The sequence below is a fragment of the Oncorhynchus clarkii genome, chromosome 11 (assembly GCF_045791955.1).
Source record: "Oncorhynchus clarkii lewisi isolate Uvic-CL-2024 chromosome 11, UVic_Ocla_1.0, whole genome shotgun sequence".
NCBI classification, from domain to species: Eukaryota; Metazoa; Chordata; class Actinopteri; order Salmoniformes; family Salmonidae; genus Oncorhynchus; species Oncorhynchus clarkii.
This window is the reverse complement of record NC_092157.1, coordinates 17723360-17745973: the sequence shown is the minus strand read 5'-3', so window position 1 is coordinate 17745973 and position 22614 is coordinate 17723360. Positions and strand designations below refer to the sequence as shown.

At 41.2% G+C, this 22614-nt stretch overlaps 1 protein-coding gene across 19 annotated transcripts in view; it reads right to left on the bottom strand.

Annotated features, from left to right (window-relative positions):
* Positions 1 to 21478, bottom strand: part of LOC139420313 (thiamin pyrophosphokinase 1) — a 106938-nt gene extending 85460 nt beyond the window's left edge. For 12 of the 19 annotated variants that reach the window (XR_011635493.1, XR_011635502.1, XR_011635496.1 and 9 more), the window contains exons 1-2: positions 21411 to 21469; positions 20394 to 20473 (exon numbers count right to left, since the gene is read on the bottom strand). Coding sequence is in view for 8 of the 19 variants with exons in the window: in XM_071170265.1 (XP_071026366.1) it covers positions 20394 to 20439 (46 nt within the window). In the remaining 11 variants the exon portion in view is untranslated. The other 7 variants (XR_011635497.1, XR_011635503.1, XR_011635499.1 and 4 more) reach the window with 4 other exon arrangements.
* Between the last annotated feature and the right edge of the window lie 1136 nt (positions 21479 to 22614).

Below are 22614 nucleotides of genomic sequence, written 5' to 3'. Positions count from 1 at the left end.
GTATTCTCCCAGTTGAGATCTGATATTGGGATGTCATTATTTGCAGATGATGGGGCACTGTGGAAGAGAGGGAGAAATATTATCCATACAGCCAGAAGAGTTCATGAAGCGATTAGTGAAGTTGAGCGGTGGTCCCTCAGGTGGGGATTCAAGTTCTCAATTGAAAAAACACAGACTGTTTTTTTCTAGAAGGAAGGTTGGGGAGGAAATTTACTTGAAGCTGTATGGAAGGAATCTGGAGAGGAAGGTGTTTAGGTTCCTGGGTGTCTGGTTTGACACTCGAATGGCATGGGCGGACGGACCATATTAGTGTCAGAGTAGTTGCTTGTCAGGAATGAAGTGAGGGGCAGATAGAATGGCGTTGAAAATGCTATATATAGCACCTTCGGAAAGTATTCAGACCCCTTGACCTTTTCCACATTTTGTTACGTTACAGTCTTATTCTAAAATTGATTAAATAAATAAAAATCCTCAACAATCTACACACAATACCCCATAATGACAAAGTGAAAACCGGTATTTAGAAATGTTAGCAAGTATATTACAAATAAAAAACAGAAATACCTTATTTACATAAGCTGAGGAAGAAGCTGTTGTGGAGTAGATTCAGTTGTATGTGAACATTTAAAAACACAATACTATGCTTTCTTGAATATATACACAGATGGATCTAAGGACCCTAAACCAGGAAGGACAGGTGCAGCTTTAATGTTCCTGAGTTTAAGGTGGAAGTGATAAAAAGAGCAATGGAGTTATTGGCCAAACTATTGGCTGCAGAGTTGGTGGAGGAAGTGAGGCCAAACAGGGTAGTCATGTGCTCTGACTCCTGTGCAGCACTGATGAGCTTAAATTAATTTGTGTCTCAGATCAGAAAGGATGTTTTGTGTGAGGTTTTGCAGTGCTTGTATAGGGTGAAAAAGATGTGGGTATTTGTGATGTTCCTCTTAGTAACAGCTCATGTGGAAGTAGAGGGGAATGAGGAGGTCGATGTTATCGCCAAGCAGGCTCTAAAACATCTTCATGTTGAGATAGAACTGTTAATCAGTGAAGTAGAAGCCAGGGGGTTAATAAAAACAGGGGTTAAAAACAAATGGCAAGATTTGTGGATAAGGGAGGGAAATGAAAGACACCTGTATAAGATCTAGGAAAAGGTGGGTGCAGGGAGGTCCTCGGGCCGAGAGAGAAGGGAGGAAAGTGTAATCACAAGGCTGAGACTGGGACATACAAGGCTAAATAGTACATTGAAAGTGGTGGGGAAACATCCGACTGTGAGGTGTGATCATTGTCAGGAGGAGATGGAGACAGTGGAACACGCTCTATTTCAGTGCCAGAAATATGGGAGGGAAAGGGAGAGATTGTTATTAGATTGGAAGAGTAATGGGGCGGCAGCGTAGCCTAGTGGTTAGAGCATTGGACTAGTAACCGGAAGGTTGCAAGTTCAAACCCCCGGACAAGGTACAAATCTGTAGTTCTGCCCCTGAACAGGCAGTCTGTCATTGAAAATAAGAATTTGTTCTTAGCTGACTTGCCTAGTTTAATTAAAATAAAAAGAGCAATGATTAAGTGAACTGCTGGGGAAATCTTCAAGGGATGTAGTATTTTATTATGTACTTCGTTTCCTTAGGGAAACGATAATATTGGGTAGGATTTAGACTTTCACTGTCTCTGGTCCACACTCCAGTCCAGTTAGTGGCAGTACCTTAAAGTTGGTTTCCAATTGCCATATAAAAACCACGGCTCATTCCAGAGAGGATTTTCTGACAAGGAAATCTGTACGCAGGATAGAGTCATATAATGGGAGCAAAAGGGAGGAAGTTATGTTATCTAGGATGAGATTAGGGCATATGGGATTGAATTCCTCTTCGAAATTGATAGGGAAACATGGTACTGGAATGATTAATGGCTGTATGACAGAGGAAACGGTTGAACAAAAGGAGAGGTTGTTTGACAGGGTCAGACGTTGCACTGGAATGGGGAGTGGGTGGTATTTTGGGTGGGGGTGATGGGAGTAGTGAGGTTTGTAGGAAATTATTTTATTTTATTAGAAATTCAGAGTTAGTGGTATAGATCAGTGGTTCCCAAACTGTGGCGCACGCCAGTTAAAGTTTTTTATTTCGTTTTTTTAGCCAATAGATATTGTTGTAATTTTTTTGTCACTCAAATATCACATGAATACACATGAAAAAATGTACAGAATTACAAGAACATTTGCTTTAAACCTGTAAAATGTTCTTTGCATCCCATGACAAAATGTGTAGAATTGCAGAAAATAAGCTTTAAACCTGCTAAATTCTCTCCACCAACAAGAGGGATGTGAACAGTTTGTGTCATGAACAGTGCTTGTGCTCATAGAAATAGATGTGGGGTGTGCGCGCGCAGGGGTGTGTGGGACGTTCCCCAATGCTAAAAGGGGGGCTCCTAGTGAAAACATTTGGGAACCCCCGTTATAGATAGGTCGTGACTGGCCTTGCACTCTAGTATAGTAGGTGTATATGCACCCGTCAGTTGGTTGCAATCCGCCAATAGAAACTTAAAGAAGAAGAGGATTCGCTTGGTAAGAGCTCTATGTAGTGTAAAATCGCAGAAGTATACCCGCTGCTAATCAATAGCTTGGAGCAGCTAGCCTCTCCATCTGGGTGCTATGCTGTCCCCCCACTCGGTTTGGCTTGTGCCATCTCGTTTGAGTGTTGTCCTTGTTTTGAATACTTGTGACAGTGTACCAACCTGTGAGATACTCGGTTTGGTTGACCAGTACTGTATTGCGGCACTGAGGGTTTGTCTTAGTTGTCTGTGTGACTTGTCTGTCCACCGGGAACCCCTTTACGGTTTTAGCCTTCAAGTTTGGGGACCACGCTTACCCCGCAAGATAGAGAGACGTACTGTATGTTTGGCTCCAGCGGACTTGCAGTTCTCCCCTGACCTAGGTGTCGAGAGTTTTCATCTCTCATGGGACGCAGTCATCTTGCTACACTCTTTTGTGCAGTGTTGTCATGTTTGTGGTTTTCAGACGAAATTAGGCTACGCTGAAAACGATGTCGTGGGTGAAAATGTATTGGTGAGCTACTTCTAAATTGCACTGCGGGCGCCATGGCATTTATCTCTTTTGTATTTTTTTTACTATATATTTCACTGTTACTTGCTGCTGACTATCAGGCAGTGAGCAGGCTGTTAATGAGTGAGTGAGTAAATGGTGAGGAGGGGGAGGGTCAGGGGGGTGTGTGCATTGAGAGAGCACTGGTTGAGAGTGCTGCAGCAGAGCCAGCTGAGTCACGAGCTGTGTTCGATTACCCATAATAACATACTGTATACTACATACTTAATGAGTATATACTACATACTATTAGTTCATTTCAGTAAACTTGTTGTAATCCTATATATTTTAGTAATTTTACTACCAGCCCCCGTTCCCCGCCTGAGGCCTTTTGGTAGGCCATCATTGAAAATAAGAATTTGTTCTTTAACTGACTTGCCTAGTTAAAGAAAAAATAATAACTATATCCATACTATGACCAATAAGCATACTACACATTAACAATTTGTGTCGCAAATAGTATGGTTAGTGCGGTTATTATGAGTATTCGAACACAGCTACGGAAACAGAGCAGCACGCACGTCGTGACAACTTTTTTTTTACCAGTTGTTGGTAGGCTATTTAGATTGGTCATTATGGAGACACCCTTTTTCCATGAAACATCAAGGCGCTAGAACTGATGCGACAAAGCATTGGAAAACAACTTTAGGCGCACTACAGCTCTTTAGATGAGTCCACAAAGACCACACTTAAAAATACATTAAATGTGGAGAATGATAGGGTACATTTTCATCTGTTGGCTATTCATTTCTATGCCATTGTAGGCTACTGTAATCTACCATTTGATACAATAAATATGTTGAAATGACGATATCACTGTAGCCATTGTAAATCAATTTGTGCCACTTGTGTAGCTTACCTGGAGCTGGCAAACTGATTTAATAAACAGCCTATAACGCTGTTTGTTGTTGTTGTTATTATGAAATTATTAATGGCCATGTTTAGTTAATTAAATTGAAAGTTATCCATTGTGATCATGGTCACAGCTCTATCGCAACACTTAATGTCAGTTTCATTGTGGACTTTTCCTTGAAATTCGATGTTGGGCTATCAGTGGCTATAAGCTACCTGCATCTAGCTCAGCAAACCATGGCAAAGTTAAATTGCAATTCTAAACCCAGATTTTAGTCAGTAGCCTACGCCTATTGAAATAACAAGTCAATCTTGCAAATAGGCTATTTATAAACATCTGGCACATAATAACGGCACAATTGCCAGAAAATAACCTAACAATTTTTTGAAGTTCGTTCAAAGTGTTTCTTGCACAGAGATTTCGAAATCCTCTGTCCAACTTTCATCACACAAACTCTCCAGCCGGGAAGTTTGGGTGACCCTAAGCACACAGCCAAGACAACGCAGGAGTCGCTTTGGGACAAGTCTCTGAATGTCCTTGAGTGGCCCAGCCAGAGCCCGGACTTGAACCTGATCGAACAACAGCTACAATACCTATTTTGCCAATTGGCCTGGACACATTTTACTGCCGGTGCGGAGACCCACCGGCCCTTCATGACTGGACTACCGACGTAATCTGCCAGAGGGGGTTATTCAACTGGCCCCTCCGTTGCGGCGTCCCCTGAATGCCCATCTGCCTGCCTGCTAGCCGCGGCCCGCTAGCTGTCTAGAGCATATCGGCTGTTAGCTGAATAGGTCCATTAGGCCAATTTTTTGGGCCACTATACCTATTTTTGCCAATTGGACTGGTCCCCTTTACCAAACGGAACCCTGCTAATCCATCACGAATTGTCTACCGACGTAAACGCACGAGGAGGCTATAAACAGACTTCCTCCGTCACGTAGTCCCTCTGAGGCCCATCTGCTAGCTTGCTATCCCTGGCCCGCTAGCGTCTTGTCTCCAACCAGCCTCACTACTCACTGGACCCTTATGATCACTCGGCTACGCATACCTCTCCTTAATTAATGTCAATATGCCTTGTCCATTGCTGTTCTGGTTAGTGATTATTGTCTTATTTCACTGTAGAGCCTCTAGCCCTGCTCAATATACCTTATCCAACCCTTTAGTTCCACCTCTCACACATGCGATGACATCACCTGGTTTAAATGATGTTTCTAGAGACAATATCTCTCTCATCATCACTCAATGCATAGGTTTACCTCCACTGTATTCACATCCTACCATACCTTTGTCTGTACATTATGCCTTGAATCTATTCTATCGTGCCCAGAAACCTGCTCCTTTTACTCTCTGTTCCGGACGTACTAGACGACCAGTTCTTATAGCCTCTAGCCGTACCCTTATCCTACTCCTCCTCTGTTCCTCTGGTGATGTAGAGGTTAATCCAGGCCCTGCAGTGCCTAGCTCCACTCCTATTCCCCAGGTGCTCTCATTTGTTGACTTCTGTAAGCGTAAAAGCCTTAGTTTCATGCATGTTAACATTAGAAGCCTCCTCCCTAAATGTGTTTAATTCACTGCTTTAGCACACTCTGCCAACCCGGATGTCCTAGCCGTGTCTGAATCCTGGCTTAGGAAGACCACCAAAAACCCTGAAATTTCCATCCCTAACTATGACATTTTCCGACAAGATAGAACTGCCAAAGGGGGCGGCGGTGTTGCAATCTACTGCAGAGATAGCCTGCAGAGTTCTGTCTTACTATCCAGGTCTGTACCCAAACGATTCGAGCTTCTACATTTAAAAATCCACCTTTGCAGAAACAAGTCTCTCACTGTTGCCGCTTGCTATAGACCACCCTCTGCCCCCAGCTGTGCTCCGGACACCATATGTGAACTGATTGCCCCCCATCTATCTTCAGAGCTTGTGCTGCTAGGTGACCTAAACTGGGACATGCTTAACACCCCGGCCATCCTACAATCTAAGCTTGATGCCCTCAATCTCACACAAATTATCAATGAACCTACCAGGTACAACCCCAAAGCAGTAAACACAGGCACCCTCATAGACATCACCCTAACCAACTCTCCCTCCAAATACACCTCTGCTGTTTTCAACAAAGATCTCAGCCTCATTGCCTGCATCCGTAATGGGTCTGCGGTCAAACGACCACCCCTCATCACTGTCAAACGCTCCCGAAAACACTTCAGCGAGCATGCCTTTCTAATCGGGTATCCTGGAAAGATCCCGTCAGTAGAGGTTGCCTGGTTATTCTTTAAAAGTGCCTTCCTCACCATCTTAAATAAGCATGCCCCATTCAAAAAAATTAGAACCAGGAACAGATACAGTCCTTGGTTCTCTCCAGACCTGACTGCCCTTGACCAGCACAAAAACATCCTGTGGCGTTCTGCATAAGCATCGAATAGCCCCCGTGATATGCAACTTTTCAGGGAAGTTAGGAACCAATATAGACAGGCAGTTAGGAAAGTTAAAGATAACTTTATCAAGCAGAAATGTGCATCCTGTAGCACAAACTCAAAAAAGTTATTGGACACTGTAAAGTCCATGGAGAATAAGAGCACCTCCTCCCAGCTGCCCACTGCACTAAGGTTAGGAAACACTGTCACCACCGATAAATCCACGATAATTGACCATTTCAATAAGTATTTTCCTAAGGCTGGCCATGCGTTCCACCTGGCTACCCCTACCCCGGCCAACAGCCCTGCACCCCCCACAGCAACTTGCCCAAGCCTCCCCAATTTCTCCTTCACCCAAATCCAGATAGCTGATGTTCTGAAAGAGCTGCAAAATCTGAACCCCTGGCCTCCTGGGTGGCGCAGTGGTTAAGGGCGATGTACTGCAGCGCCTGCTGTGCCACCAGAGACTCTGGGTTCGCGCCCAGGCTCTGTCGTAACCGGCCGCGACCGGGAGGTCCGTGGGGTGACGCACAATTGGCCTAGCGTCGTCCGGGTTAGGGAGGGTTTGGCCGGTAGGGAAATCCTCGTCTCATCGCGCACCAGCGAGTCCTGTGGCGGGCCTGGCGCAGTGCGTGCTAACCAAGGTTGCCAGGTGCACAGTGTTTCCTCCGACACTTTGGTGCTGCTATCTTCCGGGTTGGATGCGCGCTGTGTTAAGAAGTTAAGAAACTTGGTTGGGTTGTGTATCAGAGGACGCATGACTTTCAACCTTCGTCTCTCCTGAGCCCGTACGGGAGTTGTAGCGATGAGACAAGATAGTAGCTACTAAACAATTGGATACCACAAAATTGTGGAGAAAAAGGGGTCAAATTTATTAAAAAATAAATAAAATCTGAACCCCTACAAATCAGCCGGGCTAGACAATCTGGACCCTCTCTTTCTAAAATTATCTGCCGAAATTGTTGCAACCCCTATCACTAGCCTGTTCAACCTCTCTTTCATATCGTCTGAGATTCCCAAAGATTGGAAAGCAGCCACGTACATCCCCCTCTTCAAAGGGGGAGACACTCTAGACACAAACTGCTACCCTGCCTTTCTAAGGTCTTCGAAAAGCCAAGTTAACAAACAGATGACAGACCATTTCGAATCCCACCTTACCTTCTCCGCTATGCAATCTGGTTTCAGAGCTGGTCATGGGTGCACTTCAGCCACGCTCAAGGTCGTAAACGATATCATAACCGCCATCGATAAAAGACAATACTGTGCAGCCATATTCATCGAACTGGCCAAGGCTTTCAACTCTGTCAATCACCACATTCTTATCGGCAGACTCAACAGCCTTGGTTTCTTAAATGATTGCCTCGCCTGGTTCACCAACTACTTCTCTGATAGAGTTCAGTATGTCAAATCGGAGGGCCTGTTGTCCGGACCTCTGGCAGTCTCTATGGGGGTGCCACAGGGTTCGATTCTCGGGTCGAGTCTCTTCTCTGTATACATCAATGATGTCGCTCTTGCTGCTGGTGATTCTCTGATCCACCTCTACGCAGACGATACCATTCTGTATACTTCTGGCCCTTCTTTGGACACTGTGTTAATTAACTAACTTCCAGACGAGCTTCAATGCCATACAACTCTCCATCCATGGCCTCCAACTGCTCTTAATTGCAAGCAAAACTAAATGCATGCTTCAACCGATCGCTGCCCGCACCTACCTGCCCGTCCAGCATCACTACTCTGGACGGTTCTGACTTAGAATATGTGGACAACTACAAATACCTAGGTGTCTGGTTAGACTTTAAACTCTCCTTCCAGACTCACATTAAGCATCTCCAATCCAAAATTAAATTTAGAATTGGCTTCCTATTTCGCAACAAAGCATCCTTCACTCATGCTGCCAAACATAACCTCGTAAAACTGACCATCCCACCGATCCTCGACTTCAGCGATGTCATTACAAAATAGCCTCCAACACTCTACTCAACAAATTGGATGCAGTCTATCACAGTGCCACCCGTTTTGTCACCAAAGCCCCATATACTACCCACCACTGCGACCTGTACGCTGTCGTTGTCTGGCCCTCGCTTCATATTTGTCACCAAACCCACTGGCTCCAGGTCATCTACAAGTCTTTGCTAGGTAAAGCCCCACATTATCTCAGCTCACTGGTCACCATAGCAGCACCCACCCGTAGCACGTGTTCCAGCAGGTATACCTCACTGGTCACCCACAAAGCCAATTCCTCCTTTGGCCGCTTTTCATTCCAGTTCTCTGCTGCCAATGACTGGAACGAACTGCAAAAATCACTGAAGCTGGAGACACATATCTCCCTCACTAGCTTTAAGCACGAGCTGTCAGAGCAGCTCACAGATCACTGCACCTGTACATAGCCCATCTGTAAATAGCCCATCCAACTACCTCATCCCCATACTGTATTTATTTATTTATCTTGCTCCTTTGCACCCCAGTATCTCTACTTGCACATTCATCTTCTGCACATCTATCACTCCAGTGTTTAATTGCTATATTGTAATTACTTCGCCACCATGGCCTATTTATTGACTTACCTACCTTATCTTACCTCATTTGCACACAATGTATATTGACTTTTTTTCTACTGTATTATTGACTGTATGTTTGTTTATTCCATGTGTAACTCTGTGTTGTTGTATGTGTCGAACTGCTTTGCTTTATCTTGGCCAGGTCGCAGTTGTAAAATAAAGGTGAATTAAAAAATTTAAAAATCTCTGGAGAGACCTGAAAATAGCTGTGCGACGCTCTCCATCCAACCTGACAGAGCTTGAGAGGATCTGCAGAGAAGAATGGGAGAAACTCCCCAAATACAGGTGTGCCTAGCTTGTAGCGTCATACCCAAGAATACTCGAGGCTGTAATCGCTTCAACAAAGTACTGAGTAAAGGGTCTGAATACTTATGTAAATGTGATATTTCAATTTTTGCTTTGTCATTATGGGGTATTGTGTGTAGATTGATGAGGGGAAAAAAATATTTTATCAATTTTAGAATAAGGCTGTAACATAAAAATGTGGAAAAAGTTAAGGGGTCTGAATACTTTCCGAATGCATTGTACACTAGGTTTGTTACCACTGGATTAAAAAGTTTGTTCAATGGAGAATCTTCATTGGAATTGTGTCAGCTTGCAGGACTGTAACTTCGCTAGTTGGCTAGCTAGGCTTCATGTGGGTCAAGGAAACTGGCCCAAAGTATCTACTGCCTAACTACTTAGTTATACGTGTAACTCTTCCAAGAAAACAAATACCAAACGATTACTGAAGGTGAGTTCATTTTTGGAGTTCTCAGAACAGCTTTCAGCATGAGAATTGTGAAGACAAGTGAACTTTCTTGGGTAAAGAATGCTGCTCTCTTGATTGAACATTATTATTGGCTACTTACTAGTGCACTTGTCGTCAATAGTCAATATGCTAGCAGGCATGCTATTGTGTAAATACACAAAACCCTCTCAAAGGCAGGCACTCAACTCGGCCTACTTTAAAAGGTTATTTTATTTATTAGACATTTTGCAGGATGACATCTCTTGAGATGCACCATCTCGTTTGCAAGTGTCCAAAAAAACATTTAAAAAACAACACAATACTTAGTAAGAAGAATAATATGGCAACTACTGTCTAATAATAATAATAACAATTAAATAATAATAAAAATGTACATAAACAACATAGAAAAGTTGTTGTACAACTACGAATAGGCTTACAACTAATAGAAACTACTGCTACACCTACTAAAAACTACTAATACAACTAATAAAAACTACTGCTACAACTAATAAAACTACTGCTACAACTAATAAAACTACTGCTACAACTAATAAAAACTACTGCTACACCTACTAATACAACTAATAAAAACTACCGCTACAACTAATAAAACTACTGCTACAACTAATAAAAACTACTGCTACACCTACTAATACAACTAATAAAAACTACTGCTACAACTAATAAAAACTACTGCTACAACTAATAAAACTACTGCTACAACTAATAAAAACTACTGCTACACCTACTAATACAACTAATAAAAACTACTGCTACAACTAATAAAAACTACCAATACAAATAATAAAAACTACTGCTACACCTACTAATACAACTAATAAAAACTACTGCTACAACTAATAAAAACTACTAATACAACTAATAAAAACTACTAATAAAAACTACTAATACAACTAATAAAAACTACTGCTACACCTACTAATACAACTAATAAAAACTACTGCTACACCAACTAATAAAAACTACAGCTACAACTAATAAAAACTACTAATAAAAACTACTAATACAACTAATAAAAACTACTGCTACACCTACTAATACAACTAATAAAAACTACTGCTACACCTACTAATACAACTAATAGAAATTACAGCTACAACTACAACTAATAAAAACTACTGCTACAACGAATAAAAACTACTAATACAACTAATAAAAACTACAGCTACAACTACAACTAATAAAAAACTACTGCTACACCTACTAATACAACTAATAAAAATTACAGCTACAACTAATAAAAACTACTGCTACACCTACTAATACAACTAATAAAAATTACAGCTACAACTAATAAAAACTACTGCTACACCTACTAATACAACTAATAAAAACTACAGCTACAACTACAACAAATAAAAACTACTGCTACAACTAATAAAAACAACTAATACAACAAATAAAAATGACTGCTACACCTACTAATACAACTAATAAAAACTACTGCTACAACTAATAAAACTACCAATACAACTAATAAAAACTACTGCTACACCTACTAATACAACTAATAAAAACTACCGCTACAACTAATAAAAACTACTGCTACAACTAATAAAAACTACCAATACAAATAATAAAAACTGCAGCTACACCTACTAATACAACTAATAAAAACTACTACTACAACTAATAAAACTACCAATACAACTAATAAAACTACTGCTACAACTACAACTAATAAAACTACCAATACAACTAATAAAAACTACTGCTACAACTACAACTAATAAAAACTACTAATACAACTCACATAACTACTACTAATACAACTAATAAAAACTACTGCTGCAACTAATAAAAACTACTGCAACTAATAAAAACTACTGCTACAACTAATAAAAACTACTAATACAACTAATAAAAACTACTAATACAACTAATAAAAACTACTAATACAACTAATAAAAACTACTAATACAACTAATAAAAACTACTGCTACAACTAATAAAAACTACTGCTAAAACAACTAATAAAAACTTCTGATAAAACTACTAATACAACTAATAAATGTACCTATAATATATACTTATATATTTACAAATATCTTCACATGGTGTGTCATGACTTCCGCCGAAGTCGGCTCCTCTCCTTGTTCGGGCGGCGTTCAGCGGTTGTTTTGTCTTGTTCCCTGCACACCTGGTTTTCATTCCCCAATCAATTCATATGGATTTATTCCTCTGTTCCCCATGTCTTTGTGTAGGATTGTTTTGTGTTGTGTATTTTGATATTGTTACGCGCATTACTTTTTGTCTATGTTCCGTGTTTTGGGCACATTTTATGTTACTTTGTGCTGTCATTTTGACCGGAATAAAAAGTGCACCTGTTCACTACACTCTGCTATCCTGCACCTGACTTCGCCTCCAATACACAATCCTAACATGGTGATGTTTTTATTAATTAAAAACACAAACTATTTGTTCTTACATTTGAAAAATGGGCCATAAAGGTGGATGGATTTCCCATTGAATTCACACTTAGGGTAGGTCCTACACCACGAACATTCACACCTGGCATTATAACCCATCTGCAAGCAGTTGTCTGGACAGAGGCATGCAAGTGAAAAGAAAAGCATACATTCACACATTTGTCTGGGCGTCCATTGAATTCATATTGAGTGGGTAGGATTAAGCCCTCAGAAAATTCACACCTGGCCAAATTGCCAATTCAGCATTTTACAGTGCAAGCATTTTGACTTGCATATACACTGAACAAAAATATAAACACAACATGTAAAGTGTTGGTCCCATGTTTCATGAGCTGAAATAAAAGATCACAGAAATGTTCCATAAGTACTGAGGAGTATTTCTGTCTGTAATAAAGCCCAATCATTCTGATTGGCTGGGCCTGGCTCCCCAGCGGGTCGGTCAGCCTGGCTCCCAAGTGGTCCTATGCGCTCCCAGGCCCACCCATGGCTGCGCCCCTGCCCAGTCATGTGAAATCCATAGATTTCCTTATATGAACTGTAACTCAGCAAAATCTTTGAAATTGTTACATGTTACGTTTATATATTTTTTCAGTATACAGTACATATTATATATTTTGCGACTTGGAATTTTAATTTAGGAGCACCAGTGCGCCTCGAAAAATTAAGAACTTTTATTACCTCAACAATGTATAATCTCAAATATCTTTTCGTTGTGCTCCTAAATTTCTTTGTATGCACCTAATATTTTTCAACATAAGCGCCACGCACACATGCTCCTTGTAAGAAAAGGTCAGCGTAGAGCCCTGCCAATCCACAAACGGTTGTCTGGACAGAGCTGTGGAAATGAACATTCATACAGTTGTAGTATTTTTTTTGTTTAACCATGATATTTATCGATAGAGTAATGGAAAAAATATGTAACCAATATCGATAGATTGATCAGTGCCCATCACTGTTACTCTTACATTACATTTGAGTAATTTAGCAGACACTCTTATCCAGAGCAACTTATTTTTGACCCTCATTGGTAATGTGTCCATTCCTGTCTGCAGCTTTCACATTTCCAATGGAAGCAGAGGAACCTGCAGCTCAACCATTTCCACTGGAGGGAGACTTCTAAACAGAACACTACAGCCACTGCATCGGTGTCCACTGCCCTGGCAATAACACCTACTGTGACTACTGCCCAGGCAACAAGACGTCTTGTGACTATTGCTCTGGCAACAACATCTCCTGTGACTTCTGCCCTGGCAACAAGAAGACCGGTGACTACTGCCCAGGCAACAAGACCTCCTGTGACTACTGCCGTGGCAACAAGAAGACTGGTGACTACTGCCCTGGCAACAAGAAGACCGTTGACTACTGCCCAGGCAACAAGACCTCCTGTGACTACTGCCCTGGCAACAAGAAGACCAGTGTCTACTGCCCTGGCAACAAGAAGACCGGTGACTACTGCCCTGGCAACACAAGGCAACAAGTCCACCGGTGACGTCTGCCCTGGCAACAAGAAGACCTGTGTCTATGGCCCTAGCAACAAGAAGATCGGTGACTACTGCCAAGGCAACAAGACCACCAGTGTCGTCTGCTCTGGCAACAAGACTAAGGAGGTCTACTGCACTGGGAACAAGACTGGCCAGAAAAAATGAGCTATCTGTATATTGAACATTTGTAATACCTTTAAAACAACTCCATATTCATCATAACATAATTTGTATTACTACTAACTCATCAATCTTTTATGCTGATATGTTATAACAAATCTGTTACTATACTAATGATGCTTTGTCCATTTTCATAGAAGGCAGTTAAAGATTTTAACATTCTCGGTGGAGAGGAGATCAGATACAAAGCCTGGCAAAAGGTGAAGATACAACTTTGTATTTATACACTAAACATACAAAAGTATGTGGACACACCTTCAAATTAGTGGATTCGGCTATTTCAGCCACACCCAATGCTGACAGGTGTATAAAATCAAGCACACAGCCATGCAATCTCCATAGACAAATATTGGCAGTACAATGGCTTACTGAAAAGCTCAGTGGCTTTCAACGTGGGTCTTGCATAGGATGCCACCTTCCCAACAAGTCAGTTTGTCAAATTTCTGTCCTGCTAGAGCTGCCCCGGTCAACTGTAAGTGCTATTATTGTGAAGTGGAAACGTCTAGGAGCAACAACGGTTCAGCCGTGAAGTGGTTGGCCACACAAGCTCACAGAATGGTATCGCAGAATGCTGAAGCGCGTGGAGGGTAAAAATAGTCTGTCCTCGGTTGCAACACTCACTTCCGAGTTCCAAACTGCCTCTGGAAGCAACGTCAGCACAAGAACTGTTAATCAGGAGATTCATGAAATGTGTTTCCATGGCAGAGCAGCTGCACACAAGCCTAAGATCACCATGTGCAATGGCAAGCGTCAACTAGAGTGGTGTAAAGCTCGCCGGCATTGGACTCTGGAGCAGTGGAAACGCGTTTCTGGAGTGATGAATCACGCTTCACCATCTGGCAGATGGACGAATCTGCGTTTGGCGGATGCCAGGAGAACGGTACCTGCCCTAATGCATAGTGCCAACTGTAAAGTTTGGTGGAGGAGGAATAATGGTCTGGGGCTGTTTTTCATGGTTCGGGCTTGACCTCTTAGTTCCAGTGAAGGGAAATCTTAACGTTACAGCATACAATGACATTCTAGACAATTCTGTGCTTCCAACTTTGTGGCAACAGTTTGGAGAAGGTCCTTTCCAATGCCCCTGTGCACAAAGCGAGGTCCATACAGAAATAGTTTGTCGAGATAGGTGTGGAAGATCTTGACTGGTCTGCACAAGCCCTGACCTCAACCCCATCGAACACATTTGTGATGAAATGGAACGCCCACTGCAAGCCAGGCCTGATCACCCAACATCAGTGCCCAACCTCACTAATGCTCTTTAGGCTGAATGGAAGCAAGTCCCCGCAGCAATGTTCATACATCTAGTGGAAAGCCTTCCCAGAAGAGTGGAGGTTGTTATAGTAGCAAAGGGGGGACCGACTCCATATTAACGCTCATGATTTTGGAAGGAGATGTTCAACAAGCAGCCGTCCACATACTTTTGGTCATGTAGTGTATGTGTGTATATGCCTAGTCAACCAACTGGGTGCCAGCTTCACAAATGGGGAGTGGCCCATGAAAGACTGTTTTGGGAGGTAATGTATTGGTGACAGGCTTTTAAATACCTTGCTTTTTATGACACTATCATCTCTTGACTAATGTCATTTCAAGGACTACCGTCATTTTATCAAAGGAAACTTGTACTTTCTGTTGAGAGCATTTTTTCAATGACCGTTCAAGTTTTGGTACTGCGGACTGTTGTTTTCTGTTTTTCAGTCGTAAGTACTGTTATGTTCTTTGTTTTTATATCTTTTTTTAAAACACTTTGAAAAAGTCGGAATAGTTATTTCAAGGACTCTTAAATGGGCACTGGTACAACAATAGTCAGCTACAATGGTTGAGGAAATCCCTCTCTCTCTCTCTGTCAGTTATCTGTCAATCCAGTCTGACAGTCTATATACTTTGATGTCTCCTCTTAATGAGGATCTGTTGACAGCAAGAGAGCCAAGCTGTTTTCATCAACTCTCATTTAGTGTCTTATTGCAGATAGCCGTCTGTCACTTACACATTATCATATAACCCAAATGACTGTGCTAAGGGAATTTGTGTTCATTAAAATACAATGGAACATTCTCCTAATAAATTAGCATGCTGGACTCATAATATGATCCTAATACACCTCATGGTACACGTATTACCTACGTGTAATAAATATGTAGCGCTAGTCTAGTGCTGAGCGATTAGTGTTTTTTTAGGTCTGATTCGGTTTGATTATTACAAAATAATCACAGTTTTAATTGATTTCAATTATTTTTAATTAATAAAAGTCTCATGATGGTAGTGACTGCCCATTACTGCTTATCAATTATTAACAATTTATTAACATTATTTGACTTTAATAAAATATTTCAGTTGTGTATTTTACATTTGTTTTATTTGATGACTTCATTATTTCATTCCAAGTCCTCATCTCTATAGAGCTGCTGCCTATGCTGTCTGAAAAAAATCGCTGTTTTGTTGTTCTTCAAACTAAATAAGGCATTTTTATGACTGCTGAATACCAACTATGAGTCACTTAGATAACTTGCAAAGCAACAGCTGTTCTCTCTATATCGCCTCACCATCATGCATTCTTTCCTCTTCTGTAGCAGGCGTAAAAGAGACACAGACTGGACAAGTAGATGAGCAATGGATTATGGTAGAATATTGGCCAGTTGGAAACTACAACTCCGTACTACATCGCAAAGTTCAGTCTGGATCTGATTTATCTCTGGAGAAACTGCAATGTGCACATTGAGTTCACAGAACAAAAAAACAAAAACAAACTGGAATTCAAATCATTGAACCTACATAGGTGAATTAGATGTTTAAAAACTTAAAATAACCAGCATTTCGATGAATCACTCAGGACTAAGCTAGTCTCATGTCAGAAGAGTCTGACTCATGAGTGGAATGGAGAAATGGTGAGTGGGAGATCAAGAAAGAGAGAGGGGAAAAGAGATAACACAAAACCTGTGAGTTCTCTCTACAAGCACAAACAACATGTCCAACACACTCAGATGTCTGGAATATGGTATTATATCTTCAATAAAAACAATAATCAGATATGGTCCTTTCTGCAATTGAACATCACCAATATAGAGCCATATAGCAGAATGAAAAGCCTGTTTCAGAACAAATTTGCCTGCACTCACTTGCACAGCGAGCGCAAGCAAACGCAAACACACACACGCGAACCCAAACACACACACGCGCGCCCACTTCTAGGCAGTGTATTAACAGTAGATAACAGTGATTTAGGAGTGTCTCATGAATTCATCGCCCCTCTTTTCCTCCCTATTCTGAATTTCAAAACCAACACAGAAAGAGAGTGGGATAAGGAAGGATAGAATGTGTGTAAACTACAGGGGGAACAGGGCAGCGATATTTTAGCCCTCTGTTAAGTGCAGGACCATGTCAGAGTTATTCCAGACCATGTTAATAGATGCGTGTCTCTTGTTTTGCCTTGAGCTCTGCTCTCTGTAAAAATAGTAAAGCCCAGGAAAACTCTAGGGGCTGGAGGTGTTTAAACAACTCAGACACTCAGTCCCACTTACTGTGATAGGGACAATACTTTGGCTACCGTGAATTGTCTTAGGAGTTAGATTTCTATGTTATCTACTACAATATATCTGCAGGTCAAATCACTGAATTGTCTTAGGAGTTAGATTTCTATGTTATCTACTACAATATATCTGCAGGTCAAATCACGGAATTGTCTTAGGAGTTAGATTTCTATGTTATCTACTACAATATATCTGCAGGGCAAATCACTGAATTGTTCAGATAGGCTACTTCAATGCATGATGCCCAACATAGCCCACAACAAAGAGGAAAAACTGAATGACTGCATTATGCAGTGAAAAACTCCTGTATGTGCCTGTGTTCACTCCAGACCTGACTGCCCTTGACCAGCACAAAAACATCCTGTGGCGTTCTGCATTAGCATCAAATAGCCCCCGTGATATGCAACTTTTCAGGGAAGTTAGGAACCAATATACACAATCAGTTAGGAAAGCTAAGGCTAGCTTTTTCAAACTGAAATGTGCATCCTGTAGCACAAATTCAAAAAAGTTCTGGGACACTGTAAAGTCCATGGAGAATAAGAGCACCTCCTCCCAGCACCTACTCCCAGAAACACTGTCACCACCGATAAACACTGTCACCACCGATAGCATTTTTCTACGGCTACAAATCTGGACCCTCTCATTCTAAAATTATTTGCAGAGATCGTTGCAACCCCTATCACTAGCCTGTTCAACCTCTCTTTCGTATTGACTGAGATCCCCAAAGATTGGGAAGCTGCCGCGGTCATCCCCCTCTTCAAAGGGGGAGATACTCTCGACCCAAACTGCTACAGACCTATATCTATCCTACCCTGCCATTCTAAGGTCTTTGTTGGACGAGCTTCAATGCCATACAACTCTCCTGCTCTTAAATGCAAGCAAAACTAAATGCATGCTTCAACCGATCGCTGCCTGCACCTGCCCACCCATCCAGCATCACTACTCTGGATTAGAGGTCGACCGATTATGATTTTTCAACGCCGATACCGATTATTGGAGGACCATAAAAGCCGATACCGATTAATCTGCCGGTTTATTTATTTATTTGTAATAATGACAATTACAACAATACTGAATGAACACTTATTTTAACTTAATATAATACATCAATAAAATCAATTTAGCCCCAAGTAAATAATGAAACATGTTCAATTTGGTTTAAATAATGCAAAAACAAAGTGTTGGAGAAGAAAGTAAAAATGCAACATGTTCCATGTAAAATATGTGCCATGTAAGAAAGCTAACGTTTCAGTTCCTTGCTCAGAACATGAGAACATATGAAAGCTGGTGGTTCCTTTTAACATGAGTCTTCAATATTCACAGGTAAGAAGTTTTAGGTTGTAGTTATTATAGGAATTATAGGACTATTTCCCTCTATACCATTTGTATTTCATTAACCTTTGACTATTGGATGTTCTTATAGGCACTTTAGTATTGCCAGTGTAACAGTATAGCTTCCGTCCCTCTCCTCGCTCCTCCCTGGGCTCGAACCAGCAACACAACGACAATTAGCGCGCACTAATTAGCTAGCCATTTCACTTCGGTTACACGAGCCTCATCTCGGGAGTTGATAGGCTTGAAGTCATAAACAGCACAATGCTTGACGCACAACGAAGAGCTGCTGGCAAAACACACGAAAGTGCTGTTTGAATTAATGTTTACACGCCTGCTTCTGCCTACCACCGCTCAGTCAGATACTTGTATGCTCAGTCAGATTATATGCAACGCAGGACACGCTAGATAATATCTAGTAATATCATCAACCATGTGTAGTTAACTAGTGATTATGATTTATTGTTTTTTATAAGATAAGTTTAATGCTAGCTAGCAACTTACATCGGTTTACTGCATTCGCGTAACTCCTTGTCGAGTGCAACGAGAGAGAGGCAGGTCGTTATTGCGTTGGACTAGTTAAACTTGCAAGATTGGGTCCCCCGAGCTGACAAGGTGAAAATCTGTCGTTCTGCCCCTGAACAAGGCAGTTAACCTACTGTTCCTAGGCCGTCATTGAAAATAAGAATATGTTCTTAACTGACTTGCCTAGTTAAATAAAGATTAAATAAAGGTGTAAAAAAATAAATAAAATTAAAAAAATCGGTGCCCAAAAATACCAATTTCCGATTGTTATGAAAACTTGAAATCGGCCCTAATTAATCGGCAATTCCGATTAATCGGTCGACCTCTACTCTGGATGGTTCTGACTTAGAATATGTGGACAGCTACAAATACCTAGGTGTCTGGTTAGACTGTAAACTCTCCTTACAGACCCACATTAAGCATCTCCAATCCAAAATTAAATCTCGAATCGGCTTCTTATTTCGCAAACAAAGCATGCTTCACTCATGCTGCCAAACATACCCTCGTAAAACTGACCATCCTACCGATCCTCGACTTCGGCGATGTCATTTACAAAATAGCCTCCAACACTCTACTCAACAAATTGGATGCAGTCTATCACAGTGCCATCCGTTTTGTCACCAAAGCCCCAAATACTACCCACCACTGCGACCTGTATGCTCTCATTGGCTGGCTCATCGCTTCATACTCGTTGCCAAACCCACTGGCTCCAGGTCATCTACAAGTCTTTGCTAGGTAAAGCCCCGCCGTATCTCAGTTCAATGGTCACCATAGCAGCACCAACCCGCAGCACACGCTCCAGAAGGTATATTTTACTGGTCATCTCCAAAGCCAATTCCTCCTTTGGCCGCTTTTCCTTCCAGTTCTCTGCTGCCAATGACTGGAACGAACTGCAAAAATCACTGAAGCTGGAGCCTCATATCTCCCTCACTAACTTCAAGCAGCAGCTGTCAGAGCAGCTCACAGATCATTGCACCTGTACATAGCCCATCTGTAAATAGCCCATCCAACTACCTCATCCCCATATTGTTATTTATTTATCTTTATCTTATCCATGTGTAACTCTGTGTTGTTATATGTGACAAACTTCTTTGCTTTATCTTGGCCAGGTCGCAGTTGTAAATGAGAACTTCTTCTCAACTAGCCTACCTGGTTAAATAAAGGTGAAATATATATATATATATATATATATATTTTTATTTTATTTTTTTTATTTTAAGTGTGTCTGTCAGAGAGAGAGAGGGAATACAGTACCTGTAGGCAGCAGACAGTCTAAAGGAGTGAATTCATCCATGATCATCCAGATGTTCCGTCTCTTCTGCAGAAGTACTCAACTGGAACAGAGAAACACACACAGTCACTCCATACTATTCATTCTTCCTTTATTCATTTCTTTCTTCAAAGTTCATCAAACCTTCAAAATAATTGCAGATGGCCTAAAGTATCTGACACCCAACAGTTTGAAAACAAGTAACAAACCATTATCATAAACTCTCACTATTAAGGCAATTCCTCCCAATGACAACATACCATACTTGCCAAGCCAAGAGGCAGACTCTAGAAGGAATAAATTAAAGGAACAGGTTTCCCAACATTCTAACAACCTCTGACCCCAACACTGATTGCTTATCTGAGCGTTGCAAAATAATTTATTCTCTACTCTGCAACCTGAACTTTTGATCAGTTAGCCATTGGCAGCTTCATACCAGTTAGTTCCATCTCAGCAATATGACGAGTGGTGGGAATAGTTCTGAAGGACTATTTGAGGGTAAGTGACAGAGAGGCAGATACTATGACAAAGGTCAATATATTGTGAGATTTTACATGTGACATGGTTAAAGACAGATGGTGTCAACAGGTTCCCATTATACAGAATAAATTATGTAGGGAGTAAAATAATCAACAAACACAACAACAAAAAACAAGTACAAATTGTTTTGATTTTTCTCTATCCTCCCTGATTCAGAATATACAGGATCATTTTCATAGTCAAGGCACGCTTTGTGTAAGAGCTATTGAAGATTGAAAGACCCCCAAAATAAAAATACATTTGTCCATCTTCCCGATTGTGAATTAAAAAAACGAATATTCAATATTAACTCATTTTACCTCGGTAAACCGGGTGTCGGCAAGGACAGAGATGCCGAGTTTGCTCTCACATGCTTAGATACACAAACACATTACAATCACGATTTACTCTCAACACATCTAGCTATGTGACTTTTGTAGAACAATTATGTATGTCGTATTTAGGTGTAAATTCATACTCACTGGGTAAAGTAACTAACGGCAAGAGTTCCTGGTCAGATTTGTGTGTAGTCAACAACAGCTCCGGATCTGACAGCAAGACATCCTGCTCTGGTGGAAAAGGTCCATAGACTCTGTGATGGCGCCATCTATCGGTGAACCAACATTACATATAATAACAATATGCCGGGTATGACTTTTAAGTTATAGGTACATCTATCCCGTACTGAGAATGAATCCTAGATCTGTGCCTCAACCAAATTTGAATTGTAACATATTTCGTAAACAACAGGTGTTCACTAACAATAAAATACTTACTTACGGCCCTTCCCAACAATGTAGAGAAAAATAAAATGGACAAATAATAGAAAAATAAAACATGTAATAATAAATACACAGCAAGTTATGATAACTTGGCTATATACCCGGGGTGTCAGTACAGAGTTGATGTGCAGGGGAGTACGAGGTAATTAAGGTATGTACATACAGTGAATTCAGAAAGTATTCAGACCCCTTAACGTTTTACACATTTTGTTATGTTACAGCCTTATTCTAAAAGTGATTAAATAAAAAAATGTCCTCGTCAATCTACACACAATACCCCATAATGCCAAAGTGAAAACAGAAAATACCTTTTTTACATAAGTATTCAGACCCTTTGCTCGAAATTCGAAATTGAGCTCAGGTGCATCCTGTTTCCATTGATCATTCTTGAAACATTGTTAGAGTCCACCTGTGGTAAATTCAATTGATTGGACATGATTTGGAAAGGCACACACCTGTCTAGATAAGGTCCCACAGTTGACAGTGCATGTCAGAGCAAAAACCAAACCATGAGGTCAAAGGAATTGTCCGTAGAACTTCGAGACATGATTGTGTAGAGGCACAGAACTGGGGAAGGGTACCAAAAATATTCTGCAGCATTGAAGGCTCCAACAACACAGTGGCTTAAATGGAAGAAGTTTGGAACCACTAAGACTTTTCCTAGAGCTGAGCTAACCCGGCCAAACTGAGTAATCGGGGGAGAAAGGGTCTTGGTCAGGGAGGTGACCAAGAACCCGATGGTCACTCTGACAGAGCTCCAGAGTTCCTCTGTGGAGATGGGAGAACCTTCCAGAAGGGACAACCCTCTCTGCAGCACTCTATCAATCAGACCTTTATGGTAGAGTAGCCAGACGGAAGCCACTCCTCAGTAAAAGGCACATGACAGCCTGCTTGGAGTTTGCCA